We start from the raw sequence: 19,542 nt of genomic DNA on the forward strand, positions 1-19,542 counted from the left end.
TTCGTAGCACACAGCAGTATAAGTTTGAAGTTATCATTAAAAACAATAACACGACACATCGCGGACCATCAGTCGTCGTCCCCCAGGCTCGACACTCGCAACCACAAACCAGTTCAACCAGGCAAAAGGGTAGTAGCGACGCGGTACAAAACTGATACGGGCTACGATGGATGTGAGTCATACACTATTTCTGTGCCGGTTCCTATGCCTGGCAAAATGGCACACGCCATCAACCGGAGCAAGTCCCGGGACGGGACAGAGACGGACAGGCCTGGACGACCGGATCAAGACACGATTTTGCAACGAACACTCCATCACAGCGGGCACGAACGGCTCGTGTGTGTGTATATAGAGAGACCTCGGCATCATCATTGGTGGCGCGACCACATACTGACAGATAATCCCGCGAGTCCAGTCGCGGTCCAGCAGCGCACAACCGACCGCTCCCTGTTAGACCCATCCTACCCGATAGAGGCTGCTGCAAAACACGATGAGCTAATCCCGACCCCTAGGGGGGGCTGACGAAAGTGAGTTTTGCGGCAAGTGGTACGGGTGGGGGGGAGGGAACGCAGAATATTCAAATGATGCAACTGTACAATAAATTAATGCTGTGATAAGCGTCCTCCCAGCGGTGGAGCGTTTATACAGCGTGGACGGCAGTGTTACCGAGCGATAGCAGAAGACGTTCTGAGTTGTTGGAGAAGGAAAAAAAACACACAAGAGCAGAAACAAAAAAGGAAAGAATTGCAGTGGACTGCATGTCCACATAATCTTTAACTAAAGCAAGCCCCGCGGCAGCATACGGATGCTCATAAGGAAAGCATTTAATCCCCCAAAATCCCGGAAATGACAACAATAAAATGGGTGTGTTATCGCTTTTCTTTCGCCACCAGAAAAAAGTGCAGCATATACCAGAGAGTGACCCAGCTCTATAAGCTTTCCCTCATGCAAAACAAGAAAGCACCTCTACTTGCAAGGGTGGACTTTCTATTTATTGCTTTGCATTCACGCTGAACACCTTCTTCAAGCGCGCGCGCGCGGCTCGCAGTTAAGAAAACTGAAATGGAAAAGCTGCGGCATGGTTTTTTTCCACTTCAATAATCTTGTTTTGCCGCAAGCCCCCCCTTCAACCCCTTCAAACGGTAACATCAGCTAATGCGCCGCCAGATAAAATGCAGGATCGAAGTGAATATGATTGCTATCAACATTGCAAGTCTTGATGGCAGAGAAATGATGGCGGTTGAGACCAAAACACACCACAACATTGGCCAATTGGCGCTCCGTTTGGTTGCGGCGGAACGAAATCTCGAACGAAAGCTCAACCCCAAAGCGTGCGTCCTATTATAGAGCTGGAGGAACCCTAGAAAACAGCATCCATTTGCTTGCTTTTCCGCCCCATTTCGATCGCAAAAAAAGGCCTATCGTCGGTTTGGAACAAATCCACCGAAACCGTCTTTTTGAGCTGGCGCTTACCACACAAAACCGCTTTACATGGCCCCGTGGGACGACAACACCTCTGGATGCAGTTTGAAGGAACGAGAATAATATCTGTTCACTTTTGTTAAATGGATGCCGCACACCATAGAGTAATAACTTGGAACGCCTTTTGCCATCACCGTAAACAATCGCCAAAAGGGATGCAGTTGGCAACGGAAAAGCGACCTTAGCGAATGGAAGGTGTAGTGGCGCAGTGGTGCCAAAACGGGGGAAGCATTAAAATTGCCACTCCAAAATGGCAATTTTCTTCCAGTTCACACCGCGCGAAACAGTCAATTAAGCTGCGAGAGGGAATGGGTAACGGAACGGACCAAGGCAAGAAGTTGAACGGCCAATTCTCACCCAACACCACCCATGGGCAAAGAGGCCCTCCACCCGCCGGAAATCTTTTTCCTTTCCATTATCGAAAATGGTTTTCTATTTCCCCAAACGTGTGGATGATGGTGGTGATTTTTCCACCATGTGTTGATAAAGAGATATCGAAAGAGGGGAATAAAAACAAAAACCCGGTGCTCCCACCAGACGGAACAAGTAAAAGGGAAACGGTCAATCATTTTCGATTTTTCCCTCCTCGCTTCTTTACTTTCCCGACACAAACCGGAAAAATGCCGCAATGCAATGCAACACACCGGTTGTCATAAATCTGTCGCAAGGTTTCCGCACGCTTTAACGGAAAACAGCTGGTACGGTGCTAGAATACATGCGGCGGATACACAATGCGCGGGCCCCTGCTCTGGGTCAGGTGGGATACAAGACGAGCACGGGAAAGAATTTTTCATTGAGCAGCGGGATTTCGAACTTGCTTCAGGTTGGCGCCATGTTGCGTGAAATATTTCCTGTGTCCCAACGCAATACACTCTACGGACCTGTGATCTTCTCTTGGGGATCGTATGTCTAGCCGAGGGTCAGTAGTAAGAGCGAGATCGCAAGAACTAAACCTGGTTCAGTTCGTTCAGTTCTTTTAAGTGAACGAACGAACTGCAGTTCGCGAATAGTCCCCAGGTTGAACTACTTATATGAACTATAGCTAGTATCTAGCCAATTGACTACAGACTATAGAACTGCATAGAGCTCGGGAGCATTATGCTTTATATTTGAAAGTAATTAAACGAGCTGTGAAGCAAATGGAATGACGCACATTGAATGACATAAATCGCAGATCGAACGGAATGTAACGTACGTGGAGCGATCTGGAACTGCAAGAAGAGTGAACTGCTCGTCGAATATGGGAAAATTTGCTGAACGACCTGAAACAGCAGGTTGAGTGAAATATTTGAACGAGATAAAGAATGAGGCACTGAAAAAAGAACGAAAAATCTGTACCGTTCGTTCAGTTCTTTAAAAAATGACCGAACCAGTTCGCTCAAGTTCATACCGAACTAATGATTTACCCAACTCTAGCTAGTAGTACTTGCATAACAAAGAAATTAAGTATACCTGCTATAAAAAGCTGTAAATTTCAAAATATGTGTTCTTGTGAGCAACGAACGAAAATCAACAGTTCAAAAATGAAGCAATGATGGTGCCAAAGCAAAAAGAACTCGAACTCATGCTTTACTACGATTTTTCGAAGAGAAGAAACTGTAATCACAATAATTATTACTCCTTTGATGACCATCATAATCCATACTATAATTATTGCATTTTTACCGCGCCACTTTGGAGCGCACCTCGAAGACCCGCAGTAAAGTCATTAGACGGTTTTTGCCACAAGAACATTAGCTGACCGTTCAAGGGTCCCCATCGTCGAATGGGACGTTCTTATGGAACAGCATTGCCTGGGTGCCTTGCTTGCAGTGCAACCAAGCACTCAATGGCACCGTAAGCTGAATGAACACAGGAACGCGTGTAGACGAACACACTCCATTCGAACTCTGGTTAATGACGCCAAATTCATGTGCGCTGATTGCTATTTAATTAGGCGCATATTTTTACTGCACCGTGTGTGCCGGGGGTTTTACGTACAGTGCATAATACAATGTTGCTGGTGAATGGTAGCGTTATACCGTGTAAAACAAATTATGTGCTTCTTGGCTCTCGTGGAGATTTTGTCAGCTTTTTATGGATACTTTTGGACGTAATTAGAATTATTTCAGTTTGATTATTTTTACAACTTATTAATTAGGTGCATTGTGTTGTTTGTTCGAATAAAAATATTTGTTCCACACCTGTAAAATCTTCCATGGTCTAATGTTCTTCCAATCTGATTTTAAATTCAAAGAAACTTTGGTAAGCTGAGAGGTCATGATATTGGTCATTATACAGAGAGGATGGTCTCTTGTCTCAGCTTTTATTTAATGAAATTTAATTTAATGAAAACCATAGAGTTTATTTTACCAAGAACTTTATCAAAAAGAAGAATAAACAGAATGTTTGTAGCAAAGATTTAAACAAGCGTTATATCAAATTTAACACCTCTACATTTGGTGGGATCATCATGAGGTTGTGCATTGTGAGCTTCTGAACAATAATTAAAAAATGGCAGGAATATAATCGGTTTAAAGACATCACTTTAATTAAATATAAACCAATAACAATTGATAAAAAGATTGAAATTTTATTAAAACAGAAAATACTTCCCACTCTTGCTAATCAAGCCAAGCATATGATCCAGACTCTTAAACGTACTTTCGATAACGTTGCAACAAATTTGCCCAAAATAAGATATGCAATATAAAAAACACACTCAGCACATTTTAAAACGTTCTTCATCGTGAAATACAAAAATTAGAACTCAATCACTCCATCAAACGACGGTGATCGTTGGACCGCTTCAAGCTCGCAGCGCACGAGACATGAATTATTCATCGCAAAATTCATCAACAATCTTTTGTACCCATTACACGTTTCGTCACCGCGGCTGGCATCCAAGGTCATCTAAGCGCGAAAGAAGGCAAAAAATCTCCTTTGTTTGTGCTACATCGGTATGCACATCCCGGAAGGCAGAATCAAGGGAAAGCTTCCTTCATTTTAAACATACTGGCCAACAGAAAAAAAATATATCAAAACACAGCTGTTCCATAACGGCACCGGGTCTCCTTCCCGGCATTACACCACACACACCCGGTTTTTTTTTCTGCAAAACGGATGATCCCTTTGGTGATAAATGTGAATGCATGTAGTGTCAATCTCTTTAAAAATCCTTCACGCTTCGGAAGCACGCGAAAACAAGGTAGCTTTTCCCACCTTGACAGGCACGCGAAACACCGGCAGTACTAATGGGGCGTGCCCGTTGCTACCGAAAGGGGGGTTCACATATTTATGACAGAATCCGTCCGTATGACAGAGGCTCGGTGCACCAACCAATCGCTCTGACACGATGCTGCTCCCCAAGAAGAACGCATGTCCGGAGTTTGGAGTGGCGATGATTGATGATGTTACGGGAAAGCGGACAGATTGTGTTGCAAAAAAAAACGTTGTATTACATACACCAGAAACCAACATAAACAAAATGGAGGACCCTCACAATGGGGAACCCAGCCAGCATTTGTTACTGCCTGTCGTCGATCAGCGGTAGTGACAGCGGACATGTAGCGAACCAAGATGAAAGATGTTAACGATTGCGTTCGCTCACTCGGAAAGACGACACCGGCTCGTATGTAATGCAAACAAAAGCCACAAACATACGCCTCAATTTAATTTCACTTTCATATTTATATACGTATTTTTTGTTGTTGTTACGATCGACAGATGGCCGGCATACTCATAAAGACATACATCACTCGCGGGCACTACGGGGGCATGGCAGGCAAATTGTCGTAGACCGACCGTGCCAGCGATAAAGCACCACAAGCCGTCCCGTCCCAACCATTTTGCAATTCATGAATGAGACCCGTACCGTCTCGTCGATGATTGAGTGCGAACAACTCGCCGAAAAACAAGATGAGACATCAATTCAACTGTTGAACGGTCGAGAGTCTGTCTCGATGAGGGCTGCAATGTTACGCTTCGAAAAGTATTAACATTGAGGCGCAATTTTGGCATCAGCCATATTTATGCATACATTGCTTCGAAAGATGTTGAGGTCGTCGGCATCGGGCGAAAGCAAAAGCGGACAGTGCATCCTCTGGTTGTGGTTGTGAGGTAAGAAGGCACCGGCAGACGAGACCAGATGTGGATCGCATCCAGCAACAACAAGCACGCTCTTCTGCATCGTGAGCAATGTTACTTCACCTTCCGGAGTGGTGGAGTTGCCACTCACTTTTTTTTTTTCAAAACATTGGCTTCCGTTCATTCGACTGGTTTGCAAATTGCAGCATAACTATTGCCCTTCATCTATAAAAAATACACCGAGAGTCTAGCAAATGATACATTCGATGGTTGGAAAGTATATTGACCTTTCACCAGCAGGAGTTTATTGCTTAATGTTCACGATTGCACGTTCACGAATTTTACAGCGGAATTTTTTCTTTGGTGCTCAAAAAAAAAAGGAAAACATCTTTCCCCAAAACCAACGGAAACCCCCAAATTGCCTCACACATAACGGCAACTCAAAACAAATTATAATGATGCCACCGAAACCGAATTGTGCACAAATAAATAGACATTAAATTAAAAAAGTCTGCCAACGGTTGCAAAGTGTATGCATTAACGTAGGACGAATTCGCGCAAAGTGCCTTCACTTTGGGGCGACTTTCTCCCAAGCACTTTGCACGGTGGAGCCACAACATAGTACGGCATCTTCACCATCATCTCATCAGTTTCAGCTTCGGTGAAATGTTGAGTTGGTACGGCACTTGGGTAAAGACGTTCGCGATCAATCTTAAAGTTAATAAGCATCGTCCGACTCGCTCCTTATCACAACGATTTAGTGATAAAAACATTGAGGATCAGTCACATAATAGAAACATAGCTAATAAAGACATGTTTCGATTCAGATTCCTTTTCCCGCACGCATCATTTATGCATAAAAAATGTAAAACCTTAGAATTTCGGTACAAACGTACCCAGGGCAGATACGAAAGTCCCACACTAAAGGTGCTAGCGAGACGCCGGAGAATTGAATCAATTGAATAATTGATCCGAAAACATGTCAACGTCAAATCAACCCGTTTGAAACCCGTTGTCCGATCAACAACATCAAGCCGGCATCCGGCGCGGGGCTTTTTTTTTGATGCGGTGGATTATTTTCTTTACTTCCATGCCGGTAGCGAAGTAAACGAAAGAAACTTTCCCTTTGCGTACCGTTCCTCCGCTTAAGCGATAACTTATCTCACTTTTCAACCATGTTCTTCTCTTACAGTGCGTCACGTAATTATGCGCGATCGATCACAGAAAATGATTTTTTTCGATACGTATAATAATTTCAGACATGGTTTGAAAATATAAGAATTTCATTATTAAAAATAATTATGAACCTACATTTCTATTTTTAACTTCTGGTGGCTTCTCCCAGGCTACTATCAGCATATCGATGCAACATCAATCCACGTGTTTTTTTATTGTTGGTGTTTTTGATAATTGTTATTTTTTTCTTTGTGATAAAACAGAATATATATTTGTTTCAAAATACGTATGAAGATATAACAATAAGACATTCTGGATACTAATAAATTTAGAGATCTATTGGCATTGCTTTAAGGGAAGAAATACAGAAATTCAATCAACTTCAATGTAGGGAAAAAATCAAAATGTAGGGAAATTTTATTTTTTTTAATTTAATGGAATAGCAAGCTGGTATAGCAAAGTTATAGCCTCTAGAGTAATCTCATCACAACATTAAAACGTTGTACTTAAACAAAATTCATGTATAAGTTTTTCTCAAAACAGAATGCCTCACCGGCCTGTGAACTAATTGACTTGAAATTTAAATCAGGTTTACAATAAAAATTCACTTTAATAACTATATTATTTTTTTGTATAGAAATTCCAAAGCTTTTGTCGAAATTTTCAGCAGATGCCATAAAATGTTCACTCTGTCTAAATTCCAAAAATCATGTTTGTCGGTCTCTTAATTTTTTGGTTTAATTTTCAAAATAGAAAAAAAAACACTAGTGTGTTCGTAATATTATGGTACGAACTGTATTCGATAAGGGAAACGAATTCTTCGGGGACGCTTCATTTGAAGGACTCCACCGAAAATCATTCAAATGTTTAATAGTTTATCATTATGTCCCGAAAAAAACCCTCATCCGAATGTCTCTTGGAACAACATAACAGCCGCACAATTAAAGAACAAATAAAAGAAAGGCTTCTGTGAATGCCTGTTGCTCTCATTAGGCGTCCCAAACTAAGAGCAAACAGGGCACCGCGTACACGATGCGGTCGACCACCTCTCCACGGCCGTGTCATAGGTTCACAAACTTCCTATAAGGGTTCCCGGTTTTGCTAGACATGTTTACCCTCCAGCCATCTCGGAAGCCAATCCCGGGGGCCAACAATAATTCCGATCGGTCCGAACGGTATTGATTGATTTATTGGAAACAAAATTAAATTAATCGACCATCGCTTAACGAATGCGATGCGACTTCTTCACCGCTGTATCGTACCCCACCCGTATGCGCCCCCTCTTCGACACCGATTGATCACCTCTATGTCAAAGACCCTTTTTCCGTGTCCCTGCTACAGTCGGTACTTGGGTCAGCAATCCGAACAGCAGCCACGTTTTCTTTATTGCACCCGCCGAACTGGCCGAAGAATCATGAGCCGAGGGGGGATGTTTTTTTTATGATGGTGGCAATGTTTGATTGCTGCCGGCCTATTGTTATAAAGCCGCTTTCCCGCATCTTGCCATTCGGTTGGCCGTGCATAGCCGAAGGTTAAAGTTGCGTTTGTCGACTTTCGCTCTCTCCCGCACAACGGAATGAGCGATACAGTACGCCGAACGAATCAGTCACCGGAACGACCGGAACACCGGGAAACGGTGAGCTGCTTATGTCTTGCGAGACTGGCGAGTTTTTTTTTACAGCTTAATGGTCTGTCTGACCCGAGAAAGTGGCATGATAAGGGTTCGGCGACAGAACAGTCCCACTGGTACAAGCAATGATTAGCTCGTAAATGTATGATTATTACCGAAGGCAGCGCGATAAAAATATCGAACAGTGAGGTAAAACTTTCTAGCGTTGGAATTTATTTAAATACTACACTTGAGTGTCAATCGGGTGGGAATAACTATTCTTCATTAATTAAAAAGATTTATTTCCTATTAAAATAACAAAAAATAGTGTTCATCAATATCTGAAACGGAACCAGTTTCGGTAACACCAGCCAAAAAGTGTTTATTCACTATGCTAACCTGCACCATGCCATTGTGGCTGTTCCACATGAGTAAAAAGGCGGTGGAAACTGTATCGGAACAGAGCAGACCCATCCGAGTATGAGACAGCTAGCAATTTAAATGTAAATATTTACAATTGCCTCCCGCAATTCACAAGCACAAATGCTTAAATGCCACCCGCATCCAGCAAAACCATAGCTCAAGCACCAACCATCTGGTCCCCATTTGCCAAGAGAGGAATGTCCTCAACGATAAAAGAATTATATTACTGTGTCAGCTGGATGCCGCATAGCTCATAATCCATCCGAAACCATTTTCCGCGGCGGTGTGTGGTTTTGTGCAGTTTTGTACGAAATAGAAATTCTCCAACGCCCGTGTGGGCCAAAAGTGAACAATGTAAGCAAACATCGCGTCGTCTAATTTCATCTAAAATAGCAAAGTTTTATTACTAACAAGATGTAAGTGATTTTTTGGAGATAACTCCATTCGCATCAAATAAGCTTTGTGTGGTAGTTTTTCCATTTGCTTCGAAGCGAATACTTCATCACCAATTGTTTATGGTACCATCATGAACATGATGGCGGCAACCAAAATAAAAAAAAAACACACAATCACACACACAAATGTAACCGTTTCTCACTCCCTCTCGCGCGTAATGTAATAAACTCGTAAAAATTCATTTCGAGCGCTATCTTCTTCCGTTTTCCGTTTCCTCGGTGTGCGGCACGTGCAGCGCACTTCTTATTTGAATAATTATGTCACTCATTACCCAGTGGGAGGATGTGCATCCATGTCATGTTGGCTGTCCCGGTTGAAAGGTATACGGCTACAAAATGGTCACCCAACACACAATGTGACGCTGGTGGACATTTTGTTCGTTGCGTCTTTTGTAACTAGATTTCACATTGGGGAGGTAACCAACAATAAAGTCCAGTGGAGTTGCGAACAGTTTTGTTAATGCGATCATCGTATCGATGTGTAAATTTACATTCCAAATTGTCGTTACCACTAAGTTTTGTCTCGAAGCCACCATTTTTTATCATTTTTTTAAAGTTTTTGACTGCATAAGAAAACAAGATATGTTTATTTGAATTTTATGCCGATTTACTACAATTAAAACTTATTAAAACTTATAGAAAAAAGTATATCAATGTAGTAAATGTTTAATTCTTTTTCCCGCTTTTGCTATGTACAATAAGTTAATCGCTAAGTTCAAATGCGTTAGTTTAATTTTCAAATAATTAATGGATATGCAAACTTAAAACGAAAACTTCATAATCTAAAAGTTTTAAACGTCAAACGTTCCCGGAGTTGACCCTTTGCCTACCAAGCCCTTTTAAGTGATGAATCAGCGCTGTCAAAAATTAGTATCTTCGAGACGAAAAATTCATGTTTTGACAAAACAGTGACAAAACCTAGTGGCAACGACTGCAAATGCTCAGCTGTCCCCTGATTTGATGGATTTTATTCGGTCTAATAAGGTCGGAGTGTCATAATTTGTTTGGGATTTAACTACTATTGATAAAAGTTTAATTCACAATGGCTTACATTATATTCAAATTCTGAGCCAAATTGAATCGTAGGCCTAAGCTACGAAAAAGAAATTGATCATTAAACACGTTTAAATCTGTAAACTTAATGTGAGTACTAAATTCCTTTTTTATCTACTTATCAGAACTATAAAATTCTACCGCTTTATATTCTCTTCCTTACCCACTCGGTTTCGTGTGGATAATTAGTAAATTTGATCAATCAACAAATAATATCAAATTCTAATCGCTTACAAACAAACCACACTCAGTAAATAAATGTACCACGTAAGTAAAGAACAAATTTACAGACCGACAAACTTAAACGACCTTTCACACTCTCTGCCCGTGTGATTACATAGTTTGGCTGTGCGAACCCAACTAAGCGCGGTCTTTAATTTCTCACTTGAGAAAAAAGAACCCCTTTTCAAGCGTTACCACCTCATCCGGCAAAGAATGCCGCCACGTTAAATGCCACACCCACGGAACAGTTCCACACCGTTCTGGAGTGAAGACATCCGATGAAGATAACACGGAAAACATACTTTCACCCGAAGCGATTTGCTTTTCTTTTTCTCTCTCTCTCTTTCCACTTGTAGCTTCTTAGCACTTTTCCCCGCGCTGTAATTCGAGCACCACTCACCACCCAGTTTAGTTAAATGCTTTCTTCTGTAACGCTTCCCTTATCGAACCAGCAGGCCCTTTTCCCATTCTTTTCTATCGCTAAGCACGGAACACGCTTCTCAAAGCATCTGGGGATACGGTCCTTTGCACACACCATGATGCTTTCCCTTTATGATTTTACTAGTTCTCGCCGGCGATAGAGACACCGTCCTGGAGAAACGGAAAAGTAAAGCCAAGGGTTGATAAGGCAGTGGAAGAAGACGGAACCATCCCACTTGGGTACGAAGGGAAGTGGTGGTGGTGATCGGTTTGACACTTGTGGCACTTAATTTCGGGAAGAAAAGCGAGTCTTATCAAATCGGTCCGTTTATTGTCTGTTTATTGCCAGTTCGTGTCAAGAGTGCCGTTTTTTTAACCTTTCCGTATCGAAACCGACACTGTATTTGGGCGTTGAAGTTATGTAAAAACACCGCGGAAACGAAAAGATCTTACAAATTGTCTGCTTTATCTAGCTATTAATGCAATAAACATCCAGCAAGATAGTTAATTGCTGCAACACCAAGCAAAAACAATACATTTGTTATATCGACACATCGTTTAAGGTACGCTTGAAGGTGCACCGTTTCGTCATCGAGCCGCTGGTAAATGCACAAGTTTCGAATTAAATTGATTTATCTCCGTTGTTCGACATACGTAATCTGTGGGCTGCAGTAAATGCACCAGGCTGTAAACGTATTCCGAATTTACTGTGAATATATCGAGCGTAAATCCTACGTAAAAATGACGAACCCGCGGCTTTCAATGGCAGACTGCCCAAATATGGCCAACACAGCCAAAGGAAAGTGAGCAAATGAGTTGTTTCGCTGCCACACTATATAGGTCAGTCTGGACATGCAAATAGGTGCTAAAATTAAAAAAAAAACCTATTTAAATTCGCTATCTACAATCGACGACACCCGATAAATTAACTCTCTCGTACGTTCGCTTCAGAGGTTGTGACTTTAATTGATCAATAAAAATCCTCAACGTTTTCCACCAAGTTCTCCCGTTCTGCTGCTGGATCTCCAACGTTATGCGTCAGCCATGGTTGTTTCTGTTATTGATATTTCCTTTGTCTTTATCTGCTCCACCCAAATACTTTTGCAATAATTCTTGCTTCCCTCCGTTGAAACTCTTCAGCAACTACGCGTTCCAATAACCCGACGACGGGGTTATTCTATCTCTGAAGTGGTGGTTTGTTGAATCGATAATAACTATAACCACCAATTTGGAATATTTGGTCTTGCTGGTAGAGTTTATTCCAAGGGTGCAAGACATTATTATAAATCCAACCACTCCACTGTTAGTTCAAGAGAGTTCACACTGGTGGTGTGTAGTTGATTTATAATGCTGAACTAGAATAGAACATATATGCTAGTATAATCGACGTTGAAGAAGTATAGTCATGGCGTTATGTCTGGATCGTAGGTCTAGTACACAAGAGATCGTGGATCGAATCTCTCATCGGCATCCGTTCTTCTGTTAGACTAACTTTTAACTACTCGATTGATGCGATACAAATAAGTCTAGCATGTCTAGCATACATACATGACCTAGCGGTCCGTTAGACCAAAAATAAAGAGTCATTGTCAAATCAAAGCTATTTGTACGTTTGTTGGAATCCAAATCATCCGTACAGTAGACTACGGATCTAAAGTATCTGCCTGTGAATAGCTTATTGAGGCAGGTCTTGACTGATGTTTTAAAGGTCTCTGTTGGCCCCTCTGATGGGGCCTTAAAAGTTTAAAGAGCTGATTAAACTAAATGAGAACTTGAGAAATTCTGATCTAATTTTGGACGAATCTGATTCTTTTAGAATTTTTTAAAAGTCGGTTCCTGATGTGGAAGACTCTTCACTGTAGAATCCTACGACTCATCTTATAAAATTCATTAAGCAAAACACCTTTCGGACCGCGTCATGTAGCTTCCTTTAGACTTACTATTTTTCTAGACCTTCTCTATCATCTGGACATCCCAAAAGGTTTTCCGGGTTGCCTCGTCCGGAGTCATTCTATTGAAATGGCCAACATAAGCATACGATAATGCCGTCTACTTTGGTCTATTTCGTTTCACAATCGTGAGGTTATCATAAAACTAAAAGACCTAACAGTTGTGGCGAGATTTTAGTTGCATGCATTAGACACTGTTCATGTCTCATTGGCGTAAGTGACATATGCATCTCCAATCTTGGAGCAGGTGTTTTGAGTTGTGAAATTGCCTCAGGGTGTAATATCTTACCAACACCCTCGTGCTCCTTCGAGAGATGAAAAAGACAACCCAAAGCATTGCTTCGTCCTGCCCATTGACAGTACCTGTTCAATTGCGATATACAATTCAGCAGGTTACATTAATAACAGGTAAGCAGGACCACGCTCGATAATTGCTCCAGAATAAACCATATCTTATCTTCCATCTTAACCACATTATGCGTTCAGCCTGATCCCTCCTACCCTGCAAAAAAAGCCCTTTACCTCGCGACCCAAATCAAACATGATATTCACAAACCATGCGTCTCGCTGCTACCTGTTCTCTTGTTAATATGTTTGGGCAGGCATAAACCAGGCAGGCGAATAAAACCGGAAACCTGGCACACACTTCCACACTCGGTGGCCGTCATTGCCGTGTGCTTTGTTTAGGGGGTTTTGCTAAATGTGTCCCTCACTCTGGATGCCGCTTGTCCTGTTATATTCCATCTTCCACGGCTAGACGAGAAAAGAAAGAAGATGCGCCTGAAAGAATTTCGCATCCCGACCCAAGGGGTACGGTGGTAACGTAAATAATGCCTCAACTAACGAACGAAGACGTCTCGGCGAGGCGACGGTGGTGACGATGGCCCAGACGCATTTAAAAGGCCGTCTCAAACGTCATCAGAACTGTGACCGTTTATGTGTCGGTGTGTGTATGTTTGGAAACAATAAAAACTCGGAGACTTCACAAACCTGTCTTCACCTGTTCTGCCCTCCGGATGACGACAGGGCGACATAGAACGCACTAACGTTACCTTCTCAAGGTCGTTACCGAAATATTCTACCGGTTTATGGGCATTTGTGTCTTCCTTTATGTCTCGTGGCTTCGCTGGAATATGGGCGGAAAAGTGTGGGGCAGTCGTCTCAACAACCCGCGTCTCGAGTGCTCATGATGCGCACGAGGAGTTGAAGAAGCAGCGGCGAAAGTCGAGACGGAAAGCCGTGTTGTGTAAAGACGTTAGGAAAAGCCCCCGTCGAGCCATTCGGACCATCTTCTCAAACCTCCCCCTCGTAAAGCTCGTCGTCTCGCATTGTCTGTTACCCTCCCCAGTAATGGGGCTACGGACCAACCGCGAGATGAAGCGAAATGCCTCAAAAACAACAATGAAGTTGGTGGAGCCAGTTCGTAACCGCCCAATGCCAATGTATGTCCAGGCGCGTCATTGTATGTGTGGCCGATTCGGTGGAAAGCTTTCCCTTTTTCACGCTCTGATAAAAAAGGCATGCCGCGGACCGTTTAAAAGCGTAACCAAAGGAAAAATCTTCACATTCAAACCGCACAAGAAGGCGCACCTAAAAACAAAAAGGAAACAAAACCCAGCGAAGACGACCCCACAAAAAAATAAAAGCGGGTGAAACTGAACGCATGATTGTTGATTGATCTCACTTCGTACCGTGGCTCAGACCGAGAAGATGATGAAGATGGTTCGGTACGAGATTTTTTCAAAACTTATCAGCAGCTGGCCGTAATGGCGTATGCTTAGGCACGTGGCATCAGAAACGCAAAAATAGGTGAATCATGATTTACGAAGACGACGTTTGCGGTTGTAAGGAAAACAAAACCATTAATTCTCCCCGTGATTGATGGCGCTTTGTTTGTGCAATGCGAAGTTTGAATTAAATTCATTATTTTATGTGAAAACTTATGAAGTACAATTTCCCATTAATCCCAGCTAAAGAAGATAAGTTTTTTTTAAATACCATTTACCGGGTGTTCAATCGATTTAAATTCATATGTTTGTCATTATGTCTAGTTAGGAATGCGCCATGTACTTATTCGCAACTGATATCGAAGTTAGCTTTAACAACATATGTACAACACAGAATGTCGAATGACTTTTTGGTGTTGTCTGTCTAATTCTATCAGTTGCAGTTCTTTCGGAATCAATCAGACAAAGAGGTTTGGGACTCCAACATGAGGGAGCATTATTGAGTCCAGATCCCTAACCTCTCTATTGCAGAGTAGGTAAACATGGTCGAATTCCCTGTTGGTGTTCTTCTAGTGTTGGGTAAATCTGACTCAGCTTCCTGAGTCTGAATGAATCTTTGAACTGAATCTCTTTTTCAAAGATTCATGAATCAAATATCTATTAATCATATCCCCAACCACCACTTCGCTTGAGGCCACCAAAGGGCTTGATCCGTCACTGATTTGACTGATTCCTCACTTAAGATTAGATTCATATGAATGACTCCTCTCAACAAAGATTCATGACCCTCAACACTATATAACCCTGAGATTTAAGAGACGTTTGTTTGTCTCCAGTTTCCTTAAAGTCTCTACCAAAATGAGCACTTTGTGCCCTAGCCGGACATGACATTACAATTTGCTCCAAATCTAATTTTTAGAATAATTCAACCGACTTGCTGGACTCTCAACTCCCCGAATTTGAATCCTGTCGATTTTCTATTCGGTTCTACACGATGTCATTTTCCAACGAATGCAAAAGCCTTCATTGTGAACCAGATATCGGAAGTAATTCCCAAAATCTTGGACGAAATTCCCAATATGTTTGTGTGTTCGGGCTTCGGGGTCGAGAAGCGTATGAATTTCAGGAAGTAGTACAAAGAATTGGTAATTCTAAAAGAAATATTTCGAACGTTCTTAATTAACATAATTTCCAATAAGAAACTATCTACATTTTTCTAAACTCGTTCTAAACCGTTTTGAAAGTGTATTCCAACTTATCGCATGTTAAAGTATGTTAGAAGTTATTCAAAATTCTATCATTTCAATCATCACACACGCATACACACACAGTTGCCATAGCGGAAACCAAAAAGTGGATCAAAAAGCCCTCCCTTATCGGACTCTCTGGTGCTGCAGGTCAGGGAATTTGAGCTGCCTCGGTTTCACAAAAGCTGCCCGGCAGATGTGCCAGAACCAGCAGGCACCACCAAAAGGCAAACGTATATAGCGAAGCAGGAGGAAATCGAACAAAAACGGAACGAGATGACAAGGGGCCATTTAAACCTACCGGAGTACGAGCCGTTTATCGAAACCGCCGTCCACGGGCACACGGTGGAAGAAAAATAAAAAAAAAGTGGAATTCGCGTATCTCCACATTTGGAGAAAATAACAACAAAAAAAATAAAGCAAAGGTGAAGAACCCATTTGGCGAGTGCGAGCGCGAGCTGATAGATGATGGACGGGTTCCCGGTGCGCGGGGTGCGCCGTTCTCGATGTGCGCGCACAAAGAACAATCGGGAGGGTGATTTTATGCTCACGGATATTACCAACACCAGCGTACCATTCCTGCCGGGACACAAAACCCCGCACGCACGCACACACACACGCACGTGCACAAGCGGGCGCGTCAACTCGCTTCGGCATTCTTCATTGCGCCTGAGTTCCATCTTTCATTAAGGAGCGCGTCGGTTCCAGTGCGTCACACACACACACACACACACTCACACACGCTGTGTTAAGCGTTCTTGTCCAGTGCTTGACGTGCAGCAAAAAAAGGGCCCAAGCGTACGCGCAGGGTTGAAACGCAAGGAAGAAGGATCCAGGGCCCGGTTTTTGTGTGTGGTTCAGCAGCGAGACAAGCGAGACTCTCTCACGCATACAGGCCCACGGACGCTCCCATGCAATCCCACACAGCCACAGTGCAGAGGGCGTGCGTGCTCTGTATACAACACCGATACAAAACTGTGCCATCTCGATACCGAGAACACCAGAATCTCGCAGGACATTTCGTTAGAAGAAAGTATTGGTGTATTGGAGATTTAAACGGCGAGAGCAAGAGAGAGAGCATTTTCTATCTCCCTGTATGGGGGGAATATTAAACACACAACTGAAATCGCTCCCGCACACCAAAACCCCCGAAGATGGATGCTGGGGTGGATGCCACCCTTTTCTTTTTGTCCACTCTCATCTATCTCGTTTTCGCACCCCCCCAACCCCGTCACTGTTCCGACCCATGTACACACTTTTCCAGACAACACCCAACTGCATCCGTCGTCGTTTACAGTGCCGCGTCCAGTGATTTGATTGACTGGACACCTCCCGTCCCCACCGATCCCCTCATACAGTTCGCTTGCCGAGGAGTCCTCGCCCAACCTAGGCGAGATTATTTTTCACAAATGGCGACCGAACAAACCCAAACTCCCCAACCCCGCAAAAACGCAACTTCCACTTACCTCATACTTCAACCCTGCCAGGCGCAACCAGGTCTCCACCTTCAGGCAGAAGGGCGAAATTGACGGTAGCATCGGTGTGCGGGTGAACTGGTACAGATACACCACATCCTTCTCGAATACACCCTTGTGCACGGTGGGCTTCACCTCCTTCTCCTTTTTGGCCGGGGCGGTGGCTGCATCGGAACTGGTCGCCCCATCGCCACCCTCGCCGCCCGCCGGTGCATTCTCACCGGTGGGTTTCTCCTCCGGCTTCTTATCGGCCGCATCACCACCGGCCGCCGCACCTTCACCACCACCCGCCGCTGCCTTATCACCGGTGGCCGCCGCTGGTGCTGCCTCGGTCGTGGTGGCGGCCGCACCCGCCTGCTGTTCCACCTTTTTCTCCTCCTCGCCGGCGACGACGGGCTTGTTTTCGGTTTCGGTGGCCATTTTTATGAGCGCGATTGTTTCGTGCTGTGGTGGTGATTGATTTGGGACTGGGCTGTTCGCTGCTGTACACACCAAATCGGTGCACACTACGATCGGTTCGGTTCTCTAACTACGGAAAGGACTGTCACTTCGATGCTTTTCACCTTCAACACAAACACACACGGGCACTAGTGAAGCACACACTGTTTTTTTTTTTGTTAAGCAAGCAAAAAGCTGCACGTTCCAATTCTGTTATATTCTAGATTTGTATGAAGATTTTCTGCAAGAAAAAGAGAAGAACGAATGATCAAAATGCTTAACCGAGCTTCTTTTTAATTCAATCTGGAATCTTTTCAATACTAATTTATAGAAGACTAAACCAATGCACTGCTTCTGTTTCCTGTTGGTTGGGAGAGGTTGTGTCGAGGATGGATGGACCAAACCCAAGATCTGCACCATATTTTACTCCTACGAAAGAGAAGAGCGCGCCCTTTGTGAGCTAATTCGCGAAACAAAGATCGCCAAACGCGCGCCGTTCGTTGCTTTGCCCTAACCCGCCCAGAGATAAAGTTACTTGGCGCGTTTGCCTGTTTGCCCATGCATTGAACGCACTCACTCACTCGCAAAACCTAACTGGGGCTTCACAAATAACACAGAACTGGAAAAAAAAATATCGCAGCTTCAATTTTCCTTCACTTCAATATCACCATGGGCAATTCAACGTCAACTTCTGCTGCTTCTTCTTCTTCTTCTTTCTCGATTCACTTGGAGTGAGTTGCATTCAGTCAATTAATCTTTGCGGGAAGAAAACTCCAGTTTTTTTTTGCTAAAGCACAGCACAGCATCGCCACAGTTTCAAGTTAAGCAGAAGAAAGCAGCAGCAGAAGAAAAAAAACCGTCAAGAAGATCCCATAACCATTCGTCGTTCACTGCTCTCTCTTGCCTGCACACAATGAAGTACACCAACAGTCAGGTACAGTCTGCACACATCAAGTGACCGTTTTTTTTTGCCCCCGCAACGTTAACTTCCTCACAGCGCGCGTTGTCTCTAGCTAACCACAGCAACCACAGATTTTAAGTTCAAATTTCTGTAAATCTTTCCCGCTTCCTAGCTGGAAGGACGCTGAATTATCGAACTACAACAGGGCAGAGGAAAATTTGCGTTGGAAACAGGAGGAGAAAAAAAGCCAAGCCCTACACTCCAAGCTAACACAGCCAAACACGGGAAAAATCCCGGAAGGCGTTCCCCTTCTGTTTTGTTCCCAACAAACGCACTGGGCCAATACGCGGAAAGACACAAGCGCGTCGTTCGTTTTTTTTTGTTGCTTCACAAGCTGTGCACTAAATGCACTTCCAGCACGCACTGCTTCTTGCACACACGAAAATGTTTCCGACAAATCACTAACCCTCGGGGAAAAAACTACTGCTTCTGCTGATGCTGCCGCTGCAAATGTGGGAGTTTGCTACAAGCCTTCCTGTGCGGACCCAACGCGCTCGAATGCTATCTCAAGCTTTTTTTCTCTGACACCGAACCACTCAGCTCGCACACGGGTATAGCAGGGGAGTTTTGAATGAAAGTGAGTCACTCGCGGTGAGTGCGACTTAACGGGCGGTGCGGCACTCACCGCTGCGTTGCTGAATACAGATTGCACGCACACACGCGCGCGCCTATAGTTCGGTGTACCGTAGAGGAAGGAATAGTTTTTCGTGTTTTAACGGAATTTAAATATTTTCCATTTTATTTTGATATATTAAGTAACTGAATATGTGTTAAGCTATGTTTTTTTTTTTAAATTAAAATTATGTTATTATTGTTTTTCAATTAATATCTTTTCTTTTC

The 19,542-nt window shown here is 43.3% G+C and overlaps 1 protein-coding gene across 2 annotated transcripts in view; it reads right to left on the bottom strand.

Annotated features, from left to right (window-relative positions):
• The window catches only part of LOC128308986 (failed axon connections), a 49,543-nt gene extending 30,374 nt beyond the window's left edge, over positions 1–19,169 (bottom strand). For both annotated transcript variants that reach the window (XM_053045539.1, XM_053045538.1), the window contains exons 1-2: positions 19,109–19,169; positions 17,295–17,982 (exon numbers count right to left, since the gene is read on the bottom strand). In XM_053045539.1, the coding sequence (XP_052901499.1) occupies positions 17,295–17,723 (429 nt within the window). In that variant the 5' untranslated portion in view covers positions 17,724–17,982; positions 19,109–19,169. The remainder of the gene's footprint in view (positions 1–17,294; positions 17,983–19,108) is intronic.
• Between the last annotated feature and the right edge of the window lie 373 nt (positions 19,170–19,542).

The sequence above is a fragment of the Anopheles moucheti genome, chromosome 2, assembly GCF_943734755.1.
Source record: "Anopheles moucheti chromosome 2, idAnoMoucSN_F20_07, whole genome shotgun sequence".
Taxonomy (NCBI): Eukaryota; Metazoa; Arthropoda; class Insecta; order Diptera; family Culicidae; genus Anopheles; species Anopheles moucheti.